The sequence below is a fragment of the Pelobates fuscus genome, chromosome 9, assembly GCF_036172605.1.
Source record: "Pelobates fuscus isolate aPelFus1 chromosome 9, aPelFus1.pri, whole genome shotgun sequence".
NCBI classification, from domain to species: domain Eukaryota; kingdom Metazoa; phylum Chordata; class Amphibia; order Anura; family Pelobatidae; genus Pelobates; species Pelobates fuscus.
In genome coordinates this window covers 85,429,644-85,448,728 of record NC_086325.1, presented here as the reverse complement: position 1 = coordinate 85,448,728, position 19,085 = coordinate 85,429,644, and the positions used below count along the sequence as shown (strand labels likewise).

The window sequence follows — 19,085 nt, the reverse complement described above, 5'->3', positions numbered from 1 at the left end:
TTTTTTTAACAGAACCATTAGAGTCCATTTGCTGAATAAACATCTTAAATGAAATTATCCTGCACTCCAACCATTTTGATTCCAGGGTTAGAATGTTGTGCTTGTTTTGGAATCTGTCATGTTCTAATCTAGATATTATAGTTTTTGTGTTAAAACTCAACATATAGTATTTGGACAGAAATCTTAATATTTTTTTTATGAACTTATTTTGTCATTGTCATCTTCCTCAACCTGGTATTTCTGATACCCTCTCCTTATAGTCTCTTCTTTTTCCCTTCTGCATATAATTGCAAAAAAACTTACTAAACAGAAAGATTTATTATAAAAGAGAGAAGTCCTACTACTACTGATTCTTCTGACGCTGTCCAAATGCTAGAGGGCTAGCTAAATATCCAAAATCTTTTTTTAAGCTTTGAGTGAATTTAGTAAAATCTTCGATTAGAACACAGTTCTAGTACAAATATCAGGCAAGGGATTTAATAATACTAACTACAATAAATAGGGATAATTATATTATTAGAGAACTGGTGGGTTTTGTAACTTTGTATCAATATATATAATTAGAATGAACACATTTCTGCTATTGTTTTTAAAACTTTGAGTACTAACTGTATCTGCAAACTATTTAGTATAAAGAGTTTTTTTTTTTATTTTTTTTATTCCAACATTATCAGCATTAAAACTGTGATTTTCCAAGCAGATGGCTTTTTAGATCCTGTATTAATGACATTGTAAGACCACCCTTACATGATTGCTAGCAGACCCCCTTGTACCTGTGCCTTAGCCTGTCAAAAAATGCAGGAATAGTTAGTGCGCTAGCTGTGATTGACAGCCCCCTGGTCACGCCCCTTTCCTCCATGCCTAGTCTCAGCTCAGTGTTCGCTGCATGGAACCGACCCCATTGCTGAGCCAAGTAAGACTTTGCATGTCGTGCTGAGGCACAATCCATTCCCAGTCTCTTTCCCTGTCCCACTCTAATCCCCGACTCCTCTCGCTAAACCCCAGCCTCCCACTGCAGAGCCGGTCAAGGCTCTTTAATAAGTTTGACCAATTTTCTCTTTGTTTTTAGTTTCCCCTGGGACTCCCCCCGCTAACCTTTCTTTCTGGTGCTCCGCGGTGAAGACTTCAATGAGCCCCCAGCACAGACCACTGTAACAACCGAGGGAAAAAAGGGGGGGACACTCACTCTGCGTTACCCCTCCTTGACTGCAAGAAAATGAACACAAGGTAAGTGGTTTTGTTACATTGTGTCATTAAAACTAGAATAGACCCTCACGGGTCTCATCTGTGCATTGGATGAGGAGAAGGGAGATAACACTTGTGCAGCCTGTTCTAACACTACCAAAATGCTGTTTACTTGTAGACTGTGCCTGCTGGTTACTGTTGCTGTCCTGGCTGCAGATTTGGTACAAGGGGTGAGTTACTTGCAGTGGGAACACTGTAACATTTATCTGTTAATCACTAGATTGTCACACACCTTTATTAATCTTTATGGATCTAGTTATGATGCATTAAAAGTAACTTATTTGTTGCAAAAAAGTATCACACACACACACAAAACACATACAAACACACACAACACATACAGAAAATGTAATATTTGACAGTAATTGGTAAAAAATAAATACATACATAATATATTTACTAGATATATTTGATGTAATAAAAAAGATCTGCATGAATTTCATAAACGTTCATTTTATTAACAAATGTGCCATAATGTGTTCCTGAATATCACTATGGATAAGATTAACTATACAGTTAGCTATTGTCAGCAAGGGGTTAATGTAACTGGGTGGAGAATACACTGCCTCATCATGAACTTCAGTTACCATTGTACATAAATAGTTAACTGCTTCATTTATGCTTCTCAACTTAATTAGATTAGTAAAAGTGTCTTTATTGACAAAACGATCTCGTTGTTTCTACCTGCTGTTTTTTTTATTTTTTCTTGTAAAAATGGATTGATAGTTTGTACTGTCATTCAGCTCAGGATAAAATAAATGCCCCTATTTCAGTGTCAGAAACCCATGTACAGTTCAAAGGGTTAAACATTTAGCATGGAAGATTGTTTAACCGAATCATCTATTTTACTATCAGATTTTTAGTTGATCATGTCTACTTTATCTCAACTACAGTAAATCTCAAAATACAGGATTTATCATGACTAATATCTAAAGATTGCTGTGTTTGTGCAAACATTCTCAGTAATTCACATATTACAGGTAAATCTTTATATGTCACTTTGGGATGTGTAGTTCAGCTCCTTAGCAGGCTACATTTTAAATACAAATTTTGATATAAAAGGTAAAGTGAATGATGGCGTCAGGATAGATAGATAGATAGGTAGATATTATTCTGGGCAAGTTCACTATTTTATAATATATACATTTATATACTAAAATAGTGAATTTGACCAGATGTATCCTGTATTTTTACTGTCACATTTTTTTGTGATGCTTATTCACTAGAAAATAATGGAATTCGGTAAAAACAGCCTGGGCTCTCTAACACTCCTAGTTATTAGAGAAGTTTTGAAAAATAAAATCTTAAAATCTTCAGTTTCCTAAAGATGAAGAACCTATGTGATCATCAACATGTCTCAACCAGAAAATCAGCTTTTTTACACAGGAGTTTTGTAGTCTGTTATCTGAAGTATTATATATCGTATACCTGATTTTTTTTTCTTTCTTACATTGTCTCTCTGGGGGCAATTGCCATAGGAGCATTTTGTGAGAGGAGCTGGTCTCTGTTTTCCTTGTCATTGTAAATTAAAGATAATGTGGGTGTCTATGTTATTTAAAGAGGAAGTGTCACATCTGAGATAATTTCTCATCTTAACAGCTAAATTAGAGTTATCTATGGGTTGTACTTTTTTTAAGCTGGATATGCTTCACACAAGATGCTTTCAAGGCACACCATGGCATGCTATGTAAACTATGGGATCCCATGATGCCTTGCTCCTGAAAATACTTATATACAGCATTATGAGACGAGTGGTGGCATGCACATGTGTGCATATGCCATTTTGGAGGGAAGTTTTCTGAGCTCACTAGGACACATGTGATGCATCATGGGAAGGTGTCAGTATTAATAGCCTGAAGCCATGCATAGGTGTGTTTTATACCTATAGTATGGCTCCATGGAGGAGCAAACATCTTGAAAGCAATATAACTGAGCTTGATTCCATTTAAAGCAAGTTTTTATTGGAAACACTTTAAACTACTTATTGAAATATGATTGAAGGGCTGCAAGAGGAAGACAAGACAGCAAAACTAGCACATTTGATGAGACAATTTGCACATACTAATAGGAACTTCATTGAACAAAATTTAGGTAAAAGTATAGTTACAACTTTGCAAGTTTAGCCTGAGTTCTGTAGTTCGGTTTTAAGTCCAGTGTAAGTTATTGTTTAGGTATTAAACCACAGAGTGGTGCAATACACTGTGAATATTCCTCTGTTACTTAGTGTAAATGGTCACATGAAACACGCTACGTTTTGCCTCTTTTCTTTTTTTTGCTACCACTAGTGAGAGAGATAGTTTGCTGTGCATGCACACTAACATCCCAATGCTTCTCTATGGGGAATTGATGATTGACGATTGATCTCAGATGGGGACGTGGTTCAGTTGTGGTGAGCCATGACATCAAGGTTAAGTGTTCCTTTACATGACTCTTCTTTTAATGGAACCAAGCTCTGCACTTTTGCTTTGAAGAAGTTTGCTCCTCTAATGATGCCCATACTATTGTATTCCTGACTTGTGATGTCAGAAAACACAGCTCAAGAAACAAGTACCCCAAATCAAACAGCCCAGCAGCTTAAACACTTGCCGAAAAGTATTGCTTTAAAAAGAGTTATCTTTCTTTAGCATCAAAAAGGTACAATGTGTATATGTTTTTCACCTACCTCACCTTCCCTCCTCACCCTTGTAAACAATTCACACTTATTGGGGTGAGAGAAATTTAATTGTAAGTACCTCAAGAGTGAGAGATCTCTTTTGAAACTGGTTGCTCAAGACTTTCCTTAAACAAGCGTCACCTGATCTCTTTGAAGCCAGATAAGGTTTTTGAGACATATTTATGGGAGCACTTGAGATGGGAGTAATACAAACGTCCTCATTTAGCTCTAAAATAAAAATTTGTCTCAGCAATATGATAGCTACAATATTTTGAAGGTGGTATACATTGTAAGCTCTTTGTTAAACTGTTCACTGCTCAACCCATAGATCTATCAGAGCAACCCAGTAGATGTTCCCATGGTTGTGGTTCTTGCTATGGCTTAGTGAGCAATGAAACAAACTCGTTTTACTGACACTATAACATCCTTAGGACCCCCCCACCCTCAGGGTCCCCCTCCCTTGGCACTGAAGGGGTTGAAACCCCTTCAGTTACTTACTTTAATCCAGCGCCGGGTGGCGCCGGGTGGAGCCGAATGCGCATGCGCGGCAAGCGCGCCGCGCGCATTCAAACAGTCCATAGGAAAACTTTTTTCAATGCTTTCCTATGGACGTTCAGGAAGAAAGCCACTAGAGGTTGGATTAACCCTGCAATGTAAACATAGCAGTTTCTCTGAAACTGCTATGTTTACATCTGAAGGGTTAAAACCTGGGGGACTGGGCACCCAGACCACTTCATTGAGCTGAAGTGGTCTGGGTGACTATAGTGTACCTTTAACTAAAAATTAAATTGGCCTGATTTGAATTGAGATTTGGTAGTTTTATAGTAAAAAAAACACTAGATTTATCCCATTCAGTAATGCATGTATTGACAAAACAGCTACAATTTGCTGAAATTTCCCAATAGTAGGTGAATTTGGCAGACATGTACTACTAACATGTAAAGGCATTCCCTCCAAGTTTACCTATAAAGCCAAATTCCTATCTAAATAAAAGGGTCTGTGATCAGAATCATTAAAGAGCACTAAAAGCTGTTCCCCATTAATTAATTTGTTGAGTGTGAATGGCCCCTTCAGCCAAAGTATTCTTAAAGGGACACTCCAGGCACCAATACTTTTAATAAGTTTTGGCCTCATTAGTATACTGAATATTTGTGCCTGCCCATATCTTTATAGTTTTTGAATAAAATAAATACATGTTTGCAGAATGCAGCAGCCAGGGAGGCATATAGTAAGGATATCACTCCCCGTTTGCAGTTTCTCTGCCTCCGCTCAAGTTGTGAATTAAAAGCAGCTCACTCAGTGCTATTTGGGCTGAAACTGTGCATACATTTGATAAGGAAGTTTTTCTGGTATGAGGGGATGTGGCTAAAGAGGCAGGCTTAAGGTGCAGCAAAAAGTGGAGTGTCTCTTTAACTAGCAATGGAATTGGACAGCATGCTTTAGCTGCTAGTGTAAGAAACCAAGAAACAGACCAAGTGGAGCCACCCATAGGTGACCTCGTCCTCAACAACAATTACCTCTTCACCCAGAAACAATTACCTCTTCACCCAGAAAACACAGGTTTATTTAGTCTTCTCTATACACACCACTCATTGACTATACATTTCTGGTCCACAGAGACCGCTTCAAGACTACTTATACAATTCATGTGACTGAATCCTAGGTACCACCATGATCAGTGCATTCTGACCCACACCACTGTGGTCAATTTAAAATTCACACATAAGATATTTAACTTGTTGAGGGGGAAATATATTGCCAGTTATCTCCAAACATTTAAGGGTAATGTTGCTTGTATAAAGTTTAGGATCCTTTTTGAGTTCTAGAATTTGAGCTACAAAAGTGAGCTCTCTAGGTGGGCTTAAGAAGTGTACAGACCTTGAAGGGATGCTCTTTGCACAATAACCGCTATGCCTTATTGTAATGGTTATGGAACAAAGAGTTTGCTCCCTATTTTGTATAAAAATGTTTGGACAAATTTGAGTGTCCAGTTCTGTAAAAGAAGATTTTTACGTTCACCCAACCAGCATTGGGCAGCAAAAATAGGTTGAGTGTAGTGCAGGCTTGAGACGGTGCCCATCTGGCAACCATGTTTGTGGAAAGTCTCATCATACATCACAGATTCACAGCCCTAGAATGAGCACATCCAGGATTTTAATACTGATTAGTCCCTCACACTTTCTTCTGAACCACCCTAGTCCACACCCATGCTGCCAGTGTTATCGTTCCCAAAAGGTTTGACACAACAATTTTGTGTGCTCTGGGGCCCAGAGAATGACATGCTTTTCAAATGATTCAATGTTAGAAAACTTTCCAAATGATTTGTTTCCGAAAAACACTATAGACTTTAATGGTGACTTCTATAGAAAAGTAATTTAGATTTTTTTTTCTAATCTAAATCATTTAGAAAACATATTAAAATCTAGGCCAATGTCCTGTTTGCTATACTGAGTATCTAAACATGACTGTAAATCAGAAGCTGTGTAAAACAGCTAAAATACACTTATCCAATAGAAACTAATGGTAGCAACATGTATACATGAACAGTCACTGATTTCAGGAATTTAGAGACATTGGAAATCTTTTTAGACAAACTCTTGCTCTCATATAGCTCTACTGCACCCCTTGCACCCAGTACCTTGTTACCTGGTTAGATCACAGATAAGGTTTAAAGAGGATAACTGTATGTCCTCTCCCCAGTGCGTTTGAATTGGAGACCATGGGCCTCTCACCAGCATTTGCTCCATGTCTGCCTCCTCACTAGCCTCTCCCCTGTGTCCGCTTCCTCACCAACTCCTGCCCTTCATAAGTGTCTCCCCCAGTTTGTTCACCACATGTCCCTACACATTTTACAGTCACTCTGTAATGTGGCTGTGTAGGATGTTATGTCTGGTTCCAGGTCTGCACTCTCCCCTAGCTGTTTAGTCTAAATTTGTGCGAGGTGAGAGAGGAGAGAATATAATTGTGCCTCTCACCAATCACCTAGTATCTGCAGAGCCAGACAGCACATCCTGCTCAGCCACACTTCAGAGATATTTCCTTGGTGCACCATTAATTAAAATATAAAGATATTTCAAATCTGCACAGCCAGCCCATATCTCTCCCACACCTCCCCTGATTCCTACATGCAATCATTGTAGCTATAAGTAGACTATTTTGTAATCATTGTAGTTATAAGTATCAGAAAGCGTGATTGGACTTTGAGCTCTTTGGATCTAAACATATGCAAGGAGTTTACTTTGTTACAATGCTTGAAGTGTCAGTTTTAATTATACTGTCACCATTTTGTGTCTAGATTAGCTATTCAAAAGAAGTCCACTTGGCAGTCAAAATCTATTCCTTGTTTAGAGTGCTCATGATTAAAGTTCAATCATCATCATGTAAGATTACAGCAGTAAATGCAATAAAGAGAAATGGAGGTGACCTCGGGCCTGTAATATTTCTATTTCCCTAATTTAATTTCCCTAAGAAAGTTATACTTCTTTCCCAGGTTCAACTGCTGCCAGTGTATCCATTTCTGGTGATTTGGAGGGACCATTGACACTGATATCGTCTGCATTTTTTCCTTTGACTTTATGATGTCTAGTCTAGATGCAATGTAATTAGTCATCTAGACTCAGCAAACCAAGCATGGGGGCAATACAGGTGTGAGATAGTAAACCAGTTCAACTTATTGAAAAGGGAGCAAACAATAGTTTAACAAATATGTGTTTTCAAGGTGTAGAAAATTATTGTAAGCTTTAGTAATTTTTTGAGAAATAATTGGAACAATGTTACTCTTTCTTCAATACAATTTGTGCCCTTGCTGTGCCTTGAATAAGCTGGATACTTTTAATGGAACACTCCAACCTCCGTGACCATAACCACATTGTGCTTTAGTGATTTGGTGCCCTGGTGCCCCCTACCCCTGTGTAAGGATTTAAAATATTTAGTAATGGTTTGATTTTTTTTTTACCTAGGGTCCATTGGGCCCTGCCTCACAACTCTTCTCTATTGAAAAACTCTCTTCACTGAGCTAAGCCAAGTGATTCAGGGTTCCCTTATTGGCTGAGTGAGACCAGCTGACAATTCTCGTTCTTGAACAGAGGAAACAGGAAGTGGAATTTAGTGGGAGTGGGCACTATATAAGAATTCAAACCATTACTAGATGGTTTGACTTTTTACATTGGGTGAGTGACCAAGGCATTCCTGCTACCATAACCACAACAACACACTGTAGCGGTTATGGTGCTTGCATTACGTTAAAAGAAAACAGAGCATTATGTGAAAAAAGGTTAACACAAATTATAGAAAATGTTCAAAATTTTATTTAATTGTGTATTTTCCAGAGAAGTGATAGTTCTCTTTTAAACGTCAGTTCTTATACCCAGTAGGGCCATGAAGGGGAGATTTCTCTCCCTTGTGTACCTTAATCCTCTCTGTGCAGAGTTAGGATCCAAATAGTAATTGGTGTCATTTTACAATGCAAAAGGCTTATTCAACCCATGCCCCTGTATACAAATAGAGGGGATACAGCATGCGCCCTGTTGAAAACAAAATCTAAAACTAAAAATTAAATAACTATTCTTTTGCATTTGTTAATGGATTGGTTTTCATTTGCGTTTTATCCTCAGGCTTCAGTCAGCAGATGCTGGACTGCTAAACTCTCCATGTCCCTAACTTTATCTTAATGGACTTACTTATTAAGACAGGCTGGTGAAAGGTTATAAAAATAAAGATTAAGTCTTCATGTAAATAAATCTGTAAAAATATTGCAGTACGTATAGGAACGGCGGAGTCAGCAAGATCAGAACCGAAGAAGTGGGGTGCTGATCCTTAGATAAACTAACAAAACAGATATGGGGAAAAAGAAAAAGCTCCATAGCACTCAGCTGGCAATTGTTAGTTTTCTAAAGTAATAATAAACCTCAAAGAAGGACATCTTATCTATAAATAAATCACCAGACTTAACCAAGAACATCATTATAACAGCAATCATGCATACAGATGTAAGGGAAATAGTTTATTGTGAAATGTAAAAAGAAATGTAAAAAAACACAAATAACTAGCATATGCAAATAAAGGATCGCTCATATAGCCTTAGTGACAATAAAGTAGAAACGTCTGTCTTAAACTTTAGCATATACCTATACACAATTACTTAAAGAGACACTCCAGGCACCAGAACAACTTAATTTAAATTAAGTTGTTATGATGCTAGAATGGTCTTGAACGGTTTAACCCCAAGGTTGCCTCAAGCGGCGAAGTCCACGCCCCCCCACCCCCCCAGGTGGCATCCGGCTTCTAAATTCTCCGATTCAGGAAGCGTGAAATGCTGCTGGGCAGGGGCAGAGCTGTTTGGCTGATAGTGGTGAGCTAATGCTATAAGGCAATCAGTGACTCCCCATTCACTAAACTAGCTTGAAAAAGGAATGTTTCTTTCCAAGCCAGTTTAGTGAATAGGCAGTCACTGATTGGCTGAAAATTCAGAAGCTGGATGCCGCCTATGGGAGAGTGGAGATCTCTGCTGGAGGCAACTTTGGAGTTTAAGAGTGCCTCCAGTCACCATAACAACTTAATTTAGATAAAGTTGTTTTGGTGCCTGGAGAGTTCCTTTAATATCAGCTTAATGTATGTTAGCATTAGTTTATAAAACTACCAAACTTGGTATATATTTTATATATCTACTGTGGGTGATGTCATTTATTTTACCAATGTTACAAGGCATCCTTCCTAGAGCAAAATGTTTGGGAGTGCATGGCGTGCTGTGTGCAAGGGAGCAGTTCATTACGTCTGTTGCTGGCGCACAGTGCGTGCGGACAACAGGTGTAATTTTTGCACAAATTGACATGAGGCACCCCAAAATAGATTCCACTAGCCCCCAGCACAAGAGTGCAGATTACCTTGTATCTGTAGCATTTCAAGCTGAAACGCTGCATATACAGACTTCTACCACCATGGCTATTTCTAAAATCAGAAGTGGTCATGGTGTTTGGAGTAACCTTTTAATAATGAGAATAAAGAGCATGTGCAGCTGGCATCCCTGCAGGGCCGCTCTGCTTTTGCTTCTTCTTTATAAAGTAGTTATGGTGCTTGGAATATTTCCTGAAGTTCTATTGATAGCTACATAGTTACATAGTAATATAGGTTTAAAAAAGGCTCAAGTCCATTGAGCTCAACCTTTAAGAACCTTTATATGCAAAGGCTCATAAGAGAAACTCAAATACATCTGTAAAACTGATTCAAATTTACTAGCTTTTACTTTTCTATCTCTTCACTAGCCTGTGTCTTTCTCTTTCCTGTTTTTTTTCCCCCTCTGCTTGGGAAATTCTAAAAAATGTCAAATAAAAAATAAAATAAAATAAAAAAAAGAAGGCTTTCTTTCAGAAATAAAACTAGCAGCTTTTACCGTAATCAATTATTTTCCAGCATTCTGCACCGAAAAAATGAATCTACATTAAAATAATACAGATCATTTTAACAAAATACATTTTTCCATTAACAAATAGTCTAGGTGGATCAGCAAACTGTAAATGATATGAGATATATCATAATCTTTGTCATATTTTGCTGCATGTCATATATTCTTTAAAATCTTGCCTCTCTGAGACACGAGGAAGCCATACGTTTTATTGAGTGATCTGGTTAAGATGTCAGCTATCAGACAGCTGGAGACATTTTCTAGCAGAGAGCTTGTTATGGTTCTTGCCACTTCACACAGAATCCCAACCCTTGACATGACCTAGCTGAAATTAACACCGAGGTCGTGATCTGCACATTTTAGCTTGGAAGTGGAAGTTCCTATAGGAAGCTTCATTCTCATACAATATGACATCGTGCAGGTTCTGTGAGCCTTATTATACAAACTCCCATTACATGGGAAGGTTTTAAACACAGCATTCCAGTTTTACTAATTTATGAATAACATAAATACATATTTGTTAAGTGCAAATCATGTGACATATTACCTGAATATGTAAAATAATATTTGTGTGCCCATATTAGCAACATGTTTCTGCCTGTGTGTATTTAACCTCCTTATTTCTGAATGCTCATGGCAATTCCTCTTAGTGCCCATAATTTTATTTGTATTTGTATGTATCATTAGCTTTTATGCAAACGTATGCCCTTTGTGACTATATGTACATATGATGGAGGCAGTGATGTCCATCCCTGACACCTTTGACGTTTTTGGAACTAAATTAACCGAACATTTTGGTTATTGTTGATGTTTCATTCAGTAGCCATGTGTATCTGTTCCAGGCAGCTCTTAAAATATATACACATCTGTGGCACTGACAACCTCCATTCATTCCCAATATAAATGTATGAGCGAGTTAGCCTTTACCTCTGATCACGACCCATTTCCATGTTGACACCTATCTATGTTTCTTTGTTCCTGTCTATGTCTGTGTGTTTGCGTTCCCATATCTTTGCCTCTATTACTATGTCCCTATCTTTTCACGACTGTCTGGGTCATCCTTTCTAGGTCTCTGAGATCCTGTCTGAAATATTTTAATATGGGATATTGCTATTACCCCTGCCTGAAGACATGGCTTTAAAGGGGAACTGTGTGAGTGCGAGAGTTGGGGGATTGGTGAGTGTGACAGAGTTAGGGGGTGAGTATGACAGGTAAAGGGGGTGGGTGTGACATGAGTGAGTTAGTGTGACAGGGTTACAAGGTATGAGGGAGGTGAGTTTGACAGGATGAAGGGGGATGAGTGTGACAGGGTTGAGGGGTGCATGTTACAGTGATAATGAGTCAAGGTTGTTAGGTGAGTGTGATAGAGTGAGGGGGAGTGATTGTGGCAGAGTGATGGGTGGTGAGTGTGACAAGGTTGGGTAGTAAGTGACTGTAGCAGAGTAAGTGAAGGGGTGACAATGTATGGCGGCTGAGTGACAGTATGTTGGGAAGCTGTGTTAAACATATAGCAATACCTTTAATTTTTATTACATGCTTACCTCCTGTGCAGGAATGGGGGCAATAATGCATCCCCTGGTGGTCAGATGGATGCAGTGGTGCAGCAGTAAGCCTTTCACTGTGGTGGTCTGTAAGGAAGTCAGAGCACATGTTGGGAAACCCACACAGAGCGCTAGAACTGTGAGGGTCTGCAAATAGACCACGGACCCCCAGGGAATGATTTCTACAGGGCTGTGCAAGGTGATCTTTTGATCTCCCCGGCCGGCTTGTGGGGAGCTTGATCAGAGCCGGATCTCCAGGCTCAGATATATGCTATGTATCCAATACCTAACAGTTACTAGAATAATTTATACATCGATTCATGGGTATAGATATAGAAATGGTTAGTCCAGATGTTGTGATCTACATCTCCCTTAATGCCTTGCCAGCATTATGATAAGATCATAGGTAAGAGCATTAAAGGAGACGTAATCCATAATATCTGGAGTGCCGAATGTTGCCTGGTATCAAATATGTATAATTTACTTTAGGAGTTCCTTTGACATTGTTGAGACCAAAATTAAGATAAACACACAGAAAAGTACTCAAAGCATTAATTAAAACCGCATGTTTAAAATTTGTTACACCTACTTTAAAGTTTAACATACCTATGCAGTTTATGCTATGTTTTAATAATCTTTATTTGGCTCCTAAACACCCTACTGGGAATGCATTGTTTATTTTGGGCCAGGGGCATGACATGCTGGCATAGGTTCATTAAGAACCAGATTGGGATGACCTCATGGAATCTCATTGGTCCTTGGGATTAACTTTATCTGTTGACTTGTTTCTTTGTTTCCACTGCTGTGCCCAAGAGGCTTAGTTTTAACGATTTGTCACAATTAACATCATTTTTATGCAACAGATGTAAAATTCTGTACAGAAAATGACACCAATCTGAACTCATTATTCAGTTTTAGATAATTAGTACATAACAACAGCATACTGTGGTTCAGTTTCAGAGGATTTCACAGTGTAGCTTTGGACATTTTATTCCACTGATGTGTAATGGGCTGTGGTTGCAAAATCAAGGACTTCTTCCAAATCATGGATATGTTTTTAAATAATGTCCTGCATAAAGGGTACTAAACACTTAATTGTGTTTACTTAGACAGGCCGAAACAATTATATTCGGAGTGCCATTTTTCAGCGTAGCCATAATTTTTTGCTCACCCTGATTTTTTGCTCACCCCCTGTGCCTTTCATGCCTCCATAAATATTGTAAAAAAAATATTACTGTATTCAAGCCTGAAGCTGCTGGCTCTGCCCTGTCTGCCTCAGAAAAACAAGCTGTCTGCTGACATCATCAGAAGTGTTAGGCTTCCCCATAGGATTGGCTGAGACTGACAAGGAGGCAGATAAGGGGCAGAGCCAGCATGATTCAAACACAGCCCTGGCCAATCAGCATCTCCTCATACAGATGAATTGAATCAATGAATCTCTATGAGGAAAGTTCAGTGTCTGCATGCAGAGGGAGGAGATACTGAATGTTTGACTGCATTTTAGGCAGCCATGGCCCAGTAAGGATCTCTAACAGCCATCTGAGGAGTGACCAGTGAAGTTATCACTAGGCTGTAATGTAAACACTGCATTTTCTCTGAAAAGACAGTGTTTACAGCAAAAAGCCTGAAGGTAATGATTCTACTCACCAGAACAAATTCAATAAGCTGTAGTTGTTCTGGTGACTATAGTGTCCCTTTAAACACAGGTACTGGACACACTGTAAGGAATGTAAGCTTATGGAGATATATGATTTTATTACTTACAGATGTGACTTGCTTTCAGAAGTTTTAATTATATCAACACAAATACTTTAGGGTTGCAGCATCTACTTCATTGCACCAATCCCGTGCTTGCTTATGTCTAGAGGCGGCAAGCTTTGGTGCCAATGTTGGCCTAATGGAAAAGCAAAAGACAACATAGAGGACAGTGGGCCCTATGATATAATGTGATAAGCTTGCTCTCACTCTGTGTAATACATCATGCACAATAAAGGTAGAGGAAAGAGGGTAAACACAGCACAGCAGTCATTTTTCCATTTTATACCACATGGGAAAAGGGGAGTCCACAATGTTCAAATGCACCATCTTAACTGCATCCCTTTTTGTTATACCAGTTGTTTCCACCATCTGTCTTCTAGCCTTAGCCAATTGTCTAGGCTAAAACAACATTTAACTAACCAATTAAATCACTATGCCTTGATTTTATCCTGCACCGCTCTAATATAAGTGTTCTACTAATCCACTGTAGGAAAATAGGGGCCCCCTAGATTATGTGTTGTGTTTGGATTCCAGTTCTTTAAAAGAATTCCCAGTGGATAATGCAGATAAATCTTAGTTTAATTTACTTGTTTATTTTAAATGGTTTGCTCAGACTTGTCCCGATCTTGTTCTGATAATATATAAATGTCTCACAGCCATGCTTTCAGCTGTCTCTTCTCCCACTGAAAGTAAAGTCTGCTAATGTTCTATAAAAGAACATGCTCTGTATTTTTGGACTACAAGGCAGCTTGGGAAGGATTACACGATTCTGCTTAAAATATAGTTTTGCTAATATTACTATTAAACAAACTGTAAACTGGAAGGAGACTCAAACAAATACGATTTAATAAAATGGCTTTTTTTCAGCAACATAATTACACTACAAAGTTTTCATGTAGTTAAGCACTGAATATACATTTGGCAGTCTACCAGTTCTAGTTTGAGCTGGAAACGATCCAAGAAAATGAATTAAAAAAAAAATAAAAATATATATAATTATACATATTTGTGGTATCATCGCCATGGAGGGGCTTATAATGTTAAGGCATGAAGGTGCATTTTTGACAGGAGAGACTGGTGTGCTTTGAAAATCTGTAAATCAATTTGCTGCCCTACAAAGCAGATGTCATAGATACTTTAAAGCATAAACATTGTAGAATGCACGTAACGAAGAAAAAAAAAAATAAGCACCAATATGTTGCAATATGAATAACTTCAATTGGGTTTTTCATTGAAGTGTGAGTTTTTTGGAATTCAAAGTAAATTTTAACTTTTAAGCCACAATAGCACAACAAAAAGCAGAGTTCTTGCTAATTCACATCTTAGTGAATGCTCTGTCCTATTTATATACAAGTTATATACTAGTTCCCCAAAAGAGGAACAAAATATCACAAAATATTCATGTCCAAAAAGACTTATGTAGTAGATTTTATCAGCTTTGATCTGCTTTCAAATGTTTCCTCATTATAGCCAATGACACATAAAATTTAATTTTCCTTTGGACATACATCCACCTGACTGCAATTAATGCTCAAATTCCATCCAACAAAGTCATGAAGACAACTTTCCCGCTACCAGTTGAAGAGTTGTTCCATCATTGCCCACTTAGTTTTTTTGGTTTCCTTAAGGTATGCGTAACTATATACACATACTCACCCTTTTACCTATTTAAGAGGATCTGTATTGATCTGTCTCCTTTACATGATGCTGTGCATGCAGTATACTTATCCAGAAATTATAGTTATTAATTAAAGGATCACTATAGTGTCAGGAACACAAACCTGTATTCCTGACCCTTTAGTGTTAAAATCACCATCTAGCCCCCCTGGGTCCTTCATGCCATCATGAATATACTAAAAATCTTAATGTATTCAAGCCTGAAGCTGTAACTCTGCATGCTGTTAGACTCAGAAAAACAAGCAGTCTGCTGACATCATCAGAAGTGGTAGCCTGATCCAATCACAATGCTTCACCATAGGATTGGCTGAGACTGACAAGGAGGCAGATAAGGGGCAGAGTCAGCATGATTCAAACACAGCCCTGGCAAATTAGCATCTCCTCATACAGATGAATTGAATCAATGAATCTCTATGAGGAAAGTTCAGTTTCTGCATGCAGAGGGAGGAGATACTGAATGTTTGGATGCATTTTAGGCAGCCATGACCCAGGAAGGATCTCTAACAGCCATCTGTATTTTCTCTGAAAATACAGTGTTTACAGCAAAAAGCCTGAAGGTAATGATTGTATTCACCAGAACAAATTCAATAAGCTGTAGTTGTTCTGGTGACTATAGTGTCCCTTTAAGATTATATTAGTGACAAGCCTTTCCGTTCAGGCAAAAAGTTAGATCATATTTAATTTATATAGACCCTCAATAGAGGATCTCTTCTCTCCCCCATTTCTCACCTGCTATACTTTCTTACAAGGTCAGGCAACCATTGGCACTCCAGATGCTGTGGACTACGTTTCCCCTGATGCTTTGCTAGTGTAATAGCTGTAAGAGCATTATGGGAGATTAATCTACAAAATGTCGAGTGCCGAATTTTGCTTTATAAAGTAAATATTGATCACATAGATTATCGGAGGTAAATAGTCCTAGGGGCTAGGGGAAAGTGATTTGAATTAGCTATGCAGGGTTTAGGGACCTGGGACACTGCACCCAGACCACTTAAATGAGCTGACGTGGTCTGGGTGCCTACAGTATTACTTTAAGCTGAAATTAAATCTAACCTAGAAATGTGAAGATTTTTGTACTAACCTTCACGACCATGGATTCATCTGAGAATTACTGATTACCTGCAGAATATTTTGCAGGTGGACAGCAGAGTGGCTTTGGTAGACATATCCTGCAATCGTGATGCAACATTTTTACATTGCATGTGCATCCTCCATCATTGCAACAATGAGTAGATATGACAGAGACCTTAAGGCACATGGAAACCTTTACTACCATTGCTAGATGCAGGGGATTACAGCAATGGCTCAGATACCATAGCAGTATTTCGAGCAGTCTGACTTACATAACTATTGCTTGCATCAGGCTCCAGACATAGATATAGAAAGTATACAATCTAAAAGAAAATATAATAAAATAGTGTTGAACTTAGCCTACAGTTCTACACTATTTTATTATAATTTCTTTTAGATTGGATATTTTCTACATTTAAGCTGAAGATTTGAGGAGTCTTCAAGCAATCTTCTTCTAAGGGTAATATTTTATATATTCCCATATTTTCCACTTTCTGGTGTGCACCTTGTTTTATATATACTGTATCTTATTTGTATCCAGACATAGCTAGACTACTGATTCCTATGTAGAGGTTTTTAATATGTCAATGATGGATGACAAGAATGATGAAAAGGGATAATTTACAGCGCTCATCCTGCGGGGACATGCTATACACACCAGAACCACAACATTAAAGGACCACTATAGGCACCCAGACCACTTCAGCTTAATGAAGTGGTCTGGGTGCCAGGTCCAGCTAGGATTAACCCTTTCTTCTATAAACATAGCAGTTTCAGAGAAACTGCTATGTTTACATATGGGTTAATCCAGCCTCTAGTGGCTGTCTCATTGACAGATTTTCACAGTGAGAAGACGCCAGCGTCCATAGGAAAGCATTGAGAATGCTTTCCTATGGACTGGCTAAATGCGCGCGCGGCTCCTGCATGTACATTCAGCCGATGGTGGCAATATGGAGGAGGAGAGGAGGAGGAGAGTTCCCCGCCCGGCGCTGGAAAAATAGGTAAATTTAACCTCTTCCACCCCCTAGAGCCCAGCGGAAGGGGACCTTGAGGGTGGGGGCACCCTCAGGGCACTATAGTGCCAGGAAAACAAGTATGTTTTCCTGGCACTATAGTGGTCCTTTAAGCTGTAGTGGTTCTGGTGACTATATTGTCCCTTTAAGTGCTGTATAATTCTCACTATATGCTTGATACTGATAATGTCGCTGTACTCTTTGTTTCGCAGCCTGCATTTTCTCTTTTCCTTCAACGTGATGACTACTTATTCTGTACGTCTTAGTTCGGTACTTATCCCACCCATTGTTATAATTTAATAAGGATGCAAGATTTGTATGCGCCACACTCCTGCAATATTTTTCTGTAATAGATTACAATTAATGAGTGCAACTAGAAAATGCTATTCTAGCAATATCTCAAATGAACTGGTGCAACTGGGGAAAAAAGAAATACACTGTTGCAGGTTTATAACAAAGTTATCCAACTAAATAACAATCACACTTAAAACGCAAACACAACCAAATATGATTGCTTATATACTTTACCTGGACATTTGAAAAAAATAGCAAGTTTGAGTTTAATGGTTTACCAACGTTTTTGTGGAAGGACCTGTTGGTCATCATAATCTGATTGTTCCAACTTCTTGTCAAAATCTTTTGCAGAAGAGGGACCAACTGCATATCAGTACCCATGTGTTTGGAAAGAGATGCACGTGTCCACCTATTCTTGCTACTTTACTTTATAATAATTTCAGTAGTGCCCTACAGGGAAAATTATTATTCATTCAAAACAAAGGATTTCCTAAATCCACAAATTCTCGAACAATACATATTTCATCTCCGCATTCATATGTGTATACCTCTATACCGACTAATACTTGATTTTATTCTATAGAGTAAAATAGGTTGTTTCTTTTGACTCCCTATGGGTTTATTCAACAGTTGCTGTCATTGAAAAGTTGTAATACATTTTAAATGAAAAGCAAAGACCTGCTGAGGGAGATCCCGGCAGGAAAATTTCGTTTGCCTTTTATGTGTTTTTTTAATGTGGTAACATAACTCCGTGAATATTATACATGGCTTTCAACCTCCAACTTCACACTTCCCAGTGAGGTTCTGCACATGTCTGGGAGAGGTATGTTAAGAAGTAGCAGACAAAAAACTCAGCGTAATTTTAAATTGGAATACGTATGGAGGATAGGAAATGAGTATTGTCATTTAATATAAACATAGCAGGATAAATATAGCAGTCTTGGAATTCTCAATACTCATATCATGGGCATCCACAGAAATTTTTGTAAGGCAGGATACTTAAATAGTGTTTTCACAACATGTTTTATTCCTGACAATATAGTGTTCCTTTAAGCAAATTAAAAGAACATTCTGGTCACCATAACAACTTCACATAAATGAAAATGCTATGATGCCAGGAGGCCCCTGGGCGCTTTCTTTCCTTTAAGGGGATAAACCGTTATCAAATGGTTTGACCCCAAAGGCTTCCCCCCAGCTCCAGATCTCCATGTCGCTCAGTGGTGTTCGGCTTCTGAAACAGAGTGTCAAGAAGTGCAGATTGATGTCAGGCATGTGTGCCGCTGATTGGCTAGAGTGGTCAGCTTAGGCTATAAGCCAATCGCAATTTCCCAGTTCATAAACATGTTTTACTTTTTTATGAATTGGGAGCTACTGATTGGCTTAGAGTGCAAGATGACCGCTCTAGCCAATCAGCGGCACTACTACCCAGCGGC

General features: G+C 38.5%; 1 protein-coding gene across 2 annotated transcripts in view; it reads left to right on the top strand.

Moving 5' to 3' along the window:
• The first annotated feature begins 841 nt into the window (after window positions 1–841).
• COL4A6 (collagen type IV alpha 6 chain) overlaps window positions 842–19,085 on the top strand; it is a 252,067-nt gene continuing 233,823 nt past the window's right edge. For both annotated transcript variants that reach the window (XM_063432131.1, XM_063432130.1), the window contains exons 1-3: window positions 842–913; window positions 1,070–1,227; window positions 1,364–1,415. In XM_063432131.1, the coding sequence (XP_063288201.1) occupies window positions 1,217–1,227; window positions 1,364–1,415 (63 nt within the window). In that variant the 5' untranslated portion in view covers window positions 842–913; window positions 1,070–1,216. The remainder of the gene's footprint in view (window positions 914–1,069; window positions 1,228–1,363; window positions 1,416–19,085) is intronic.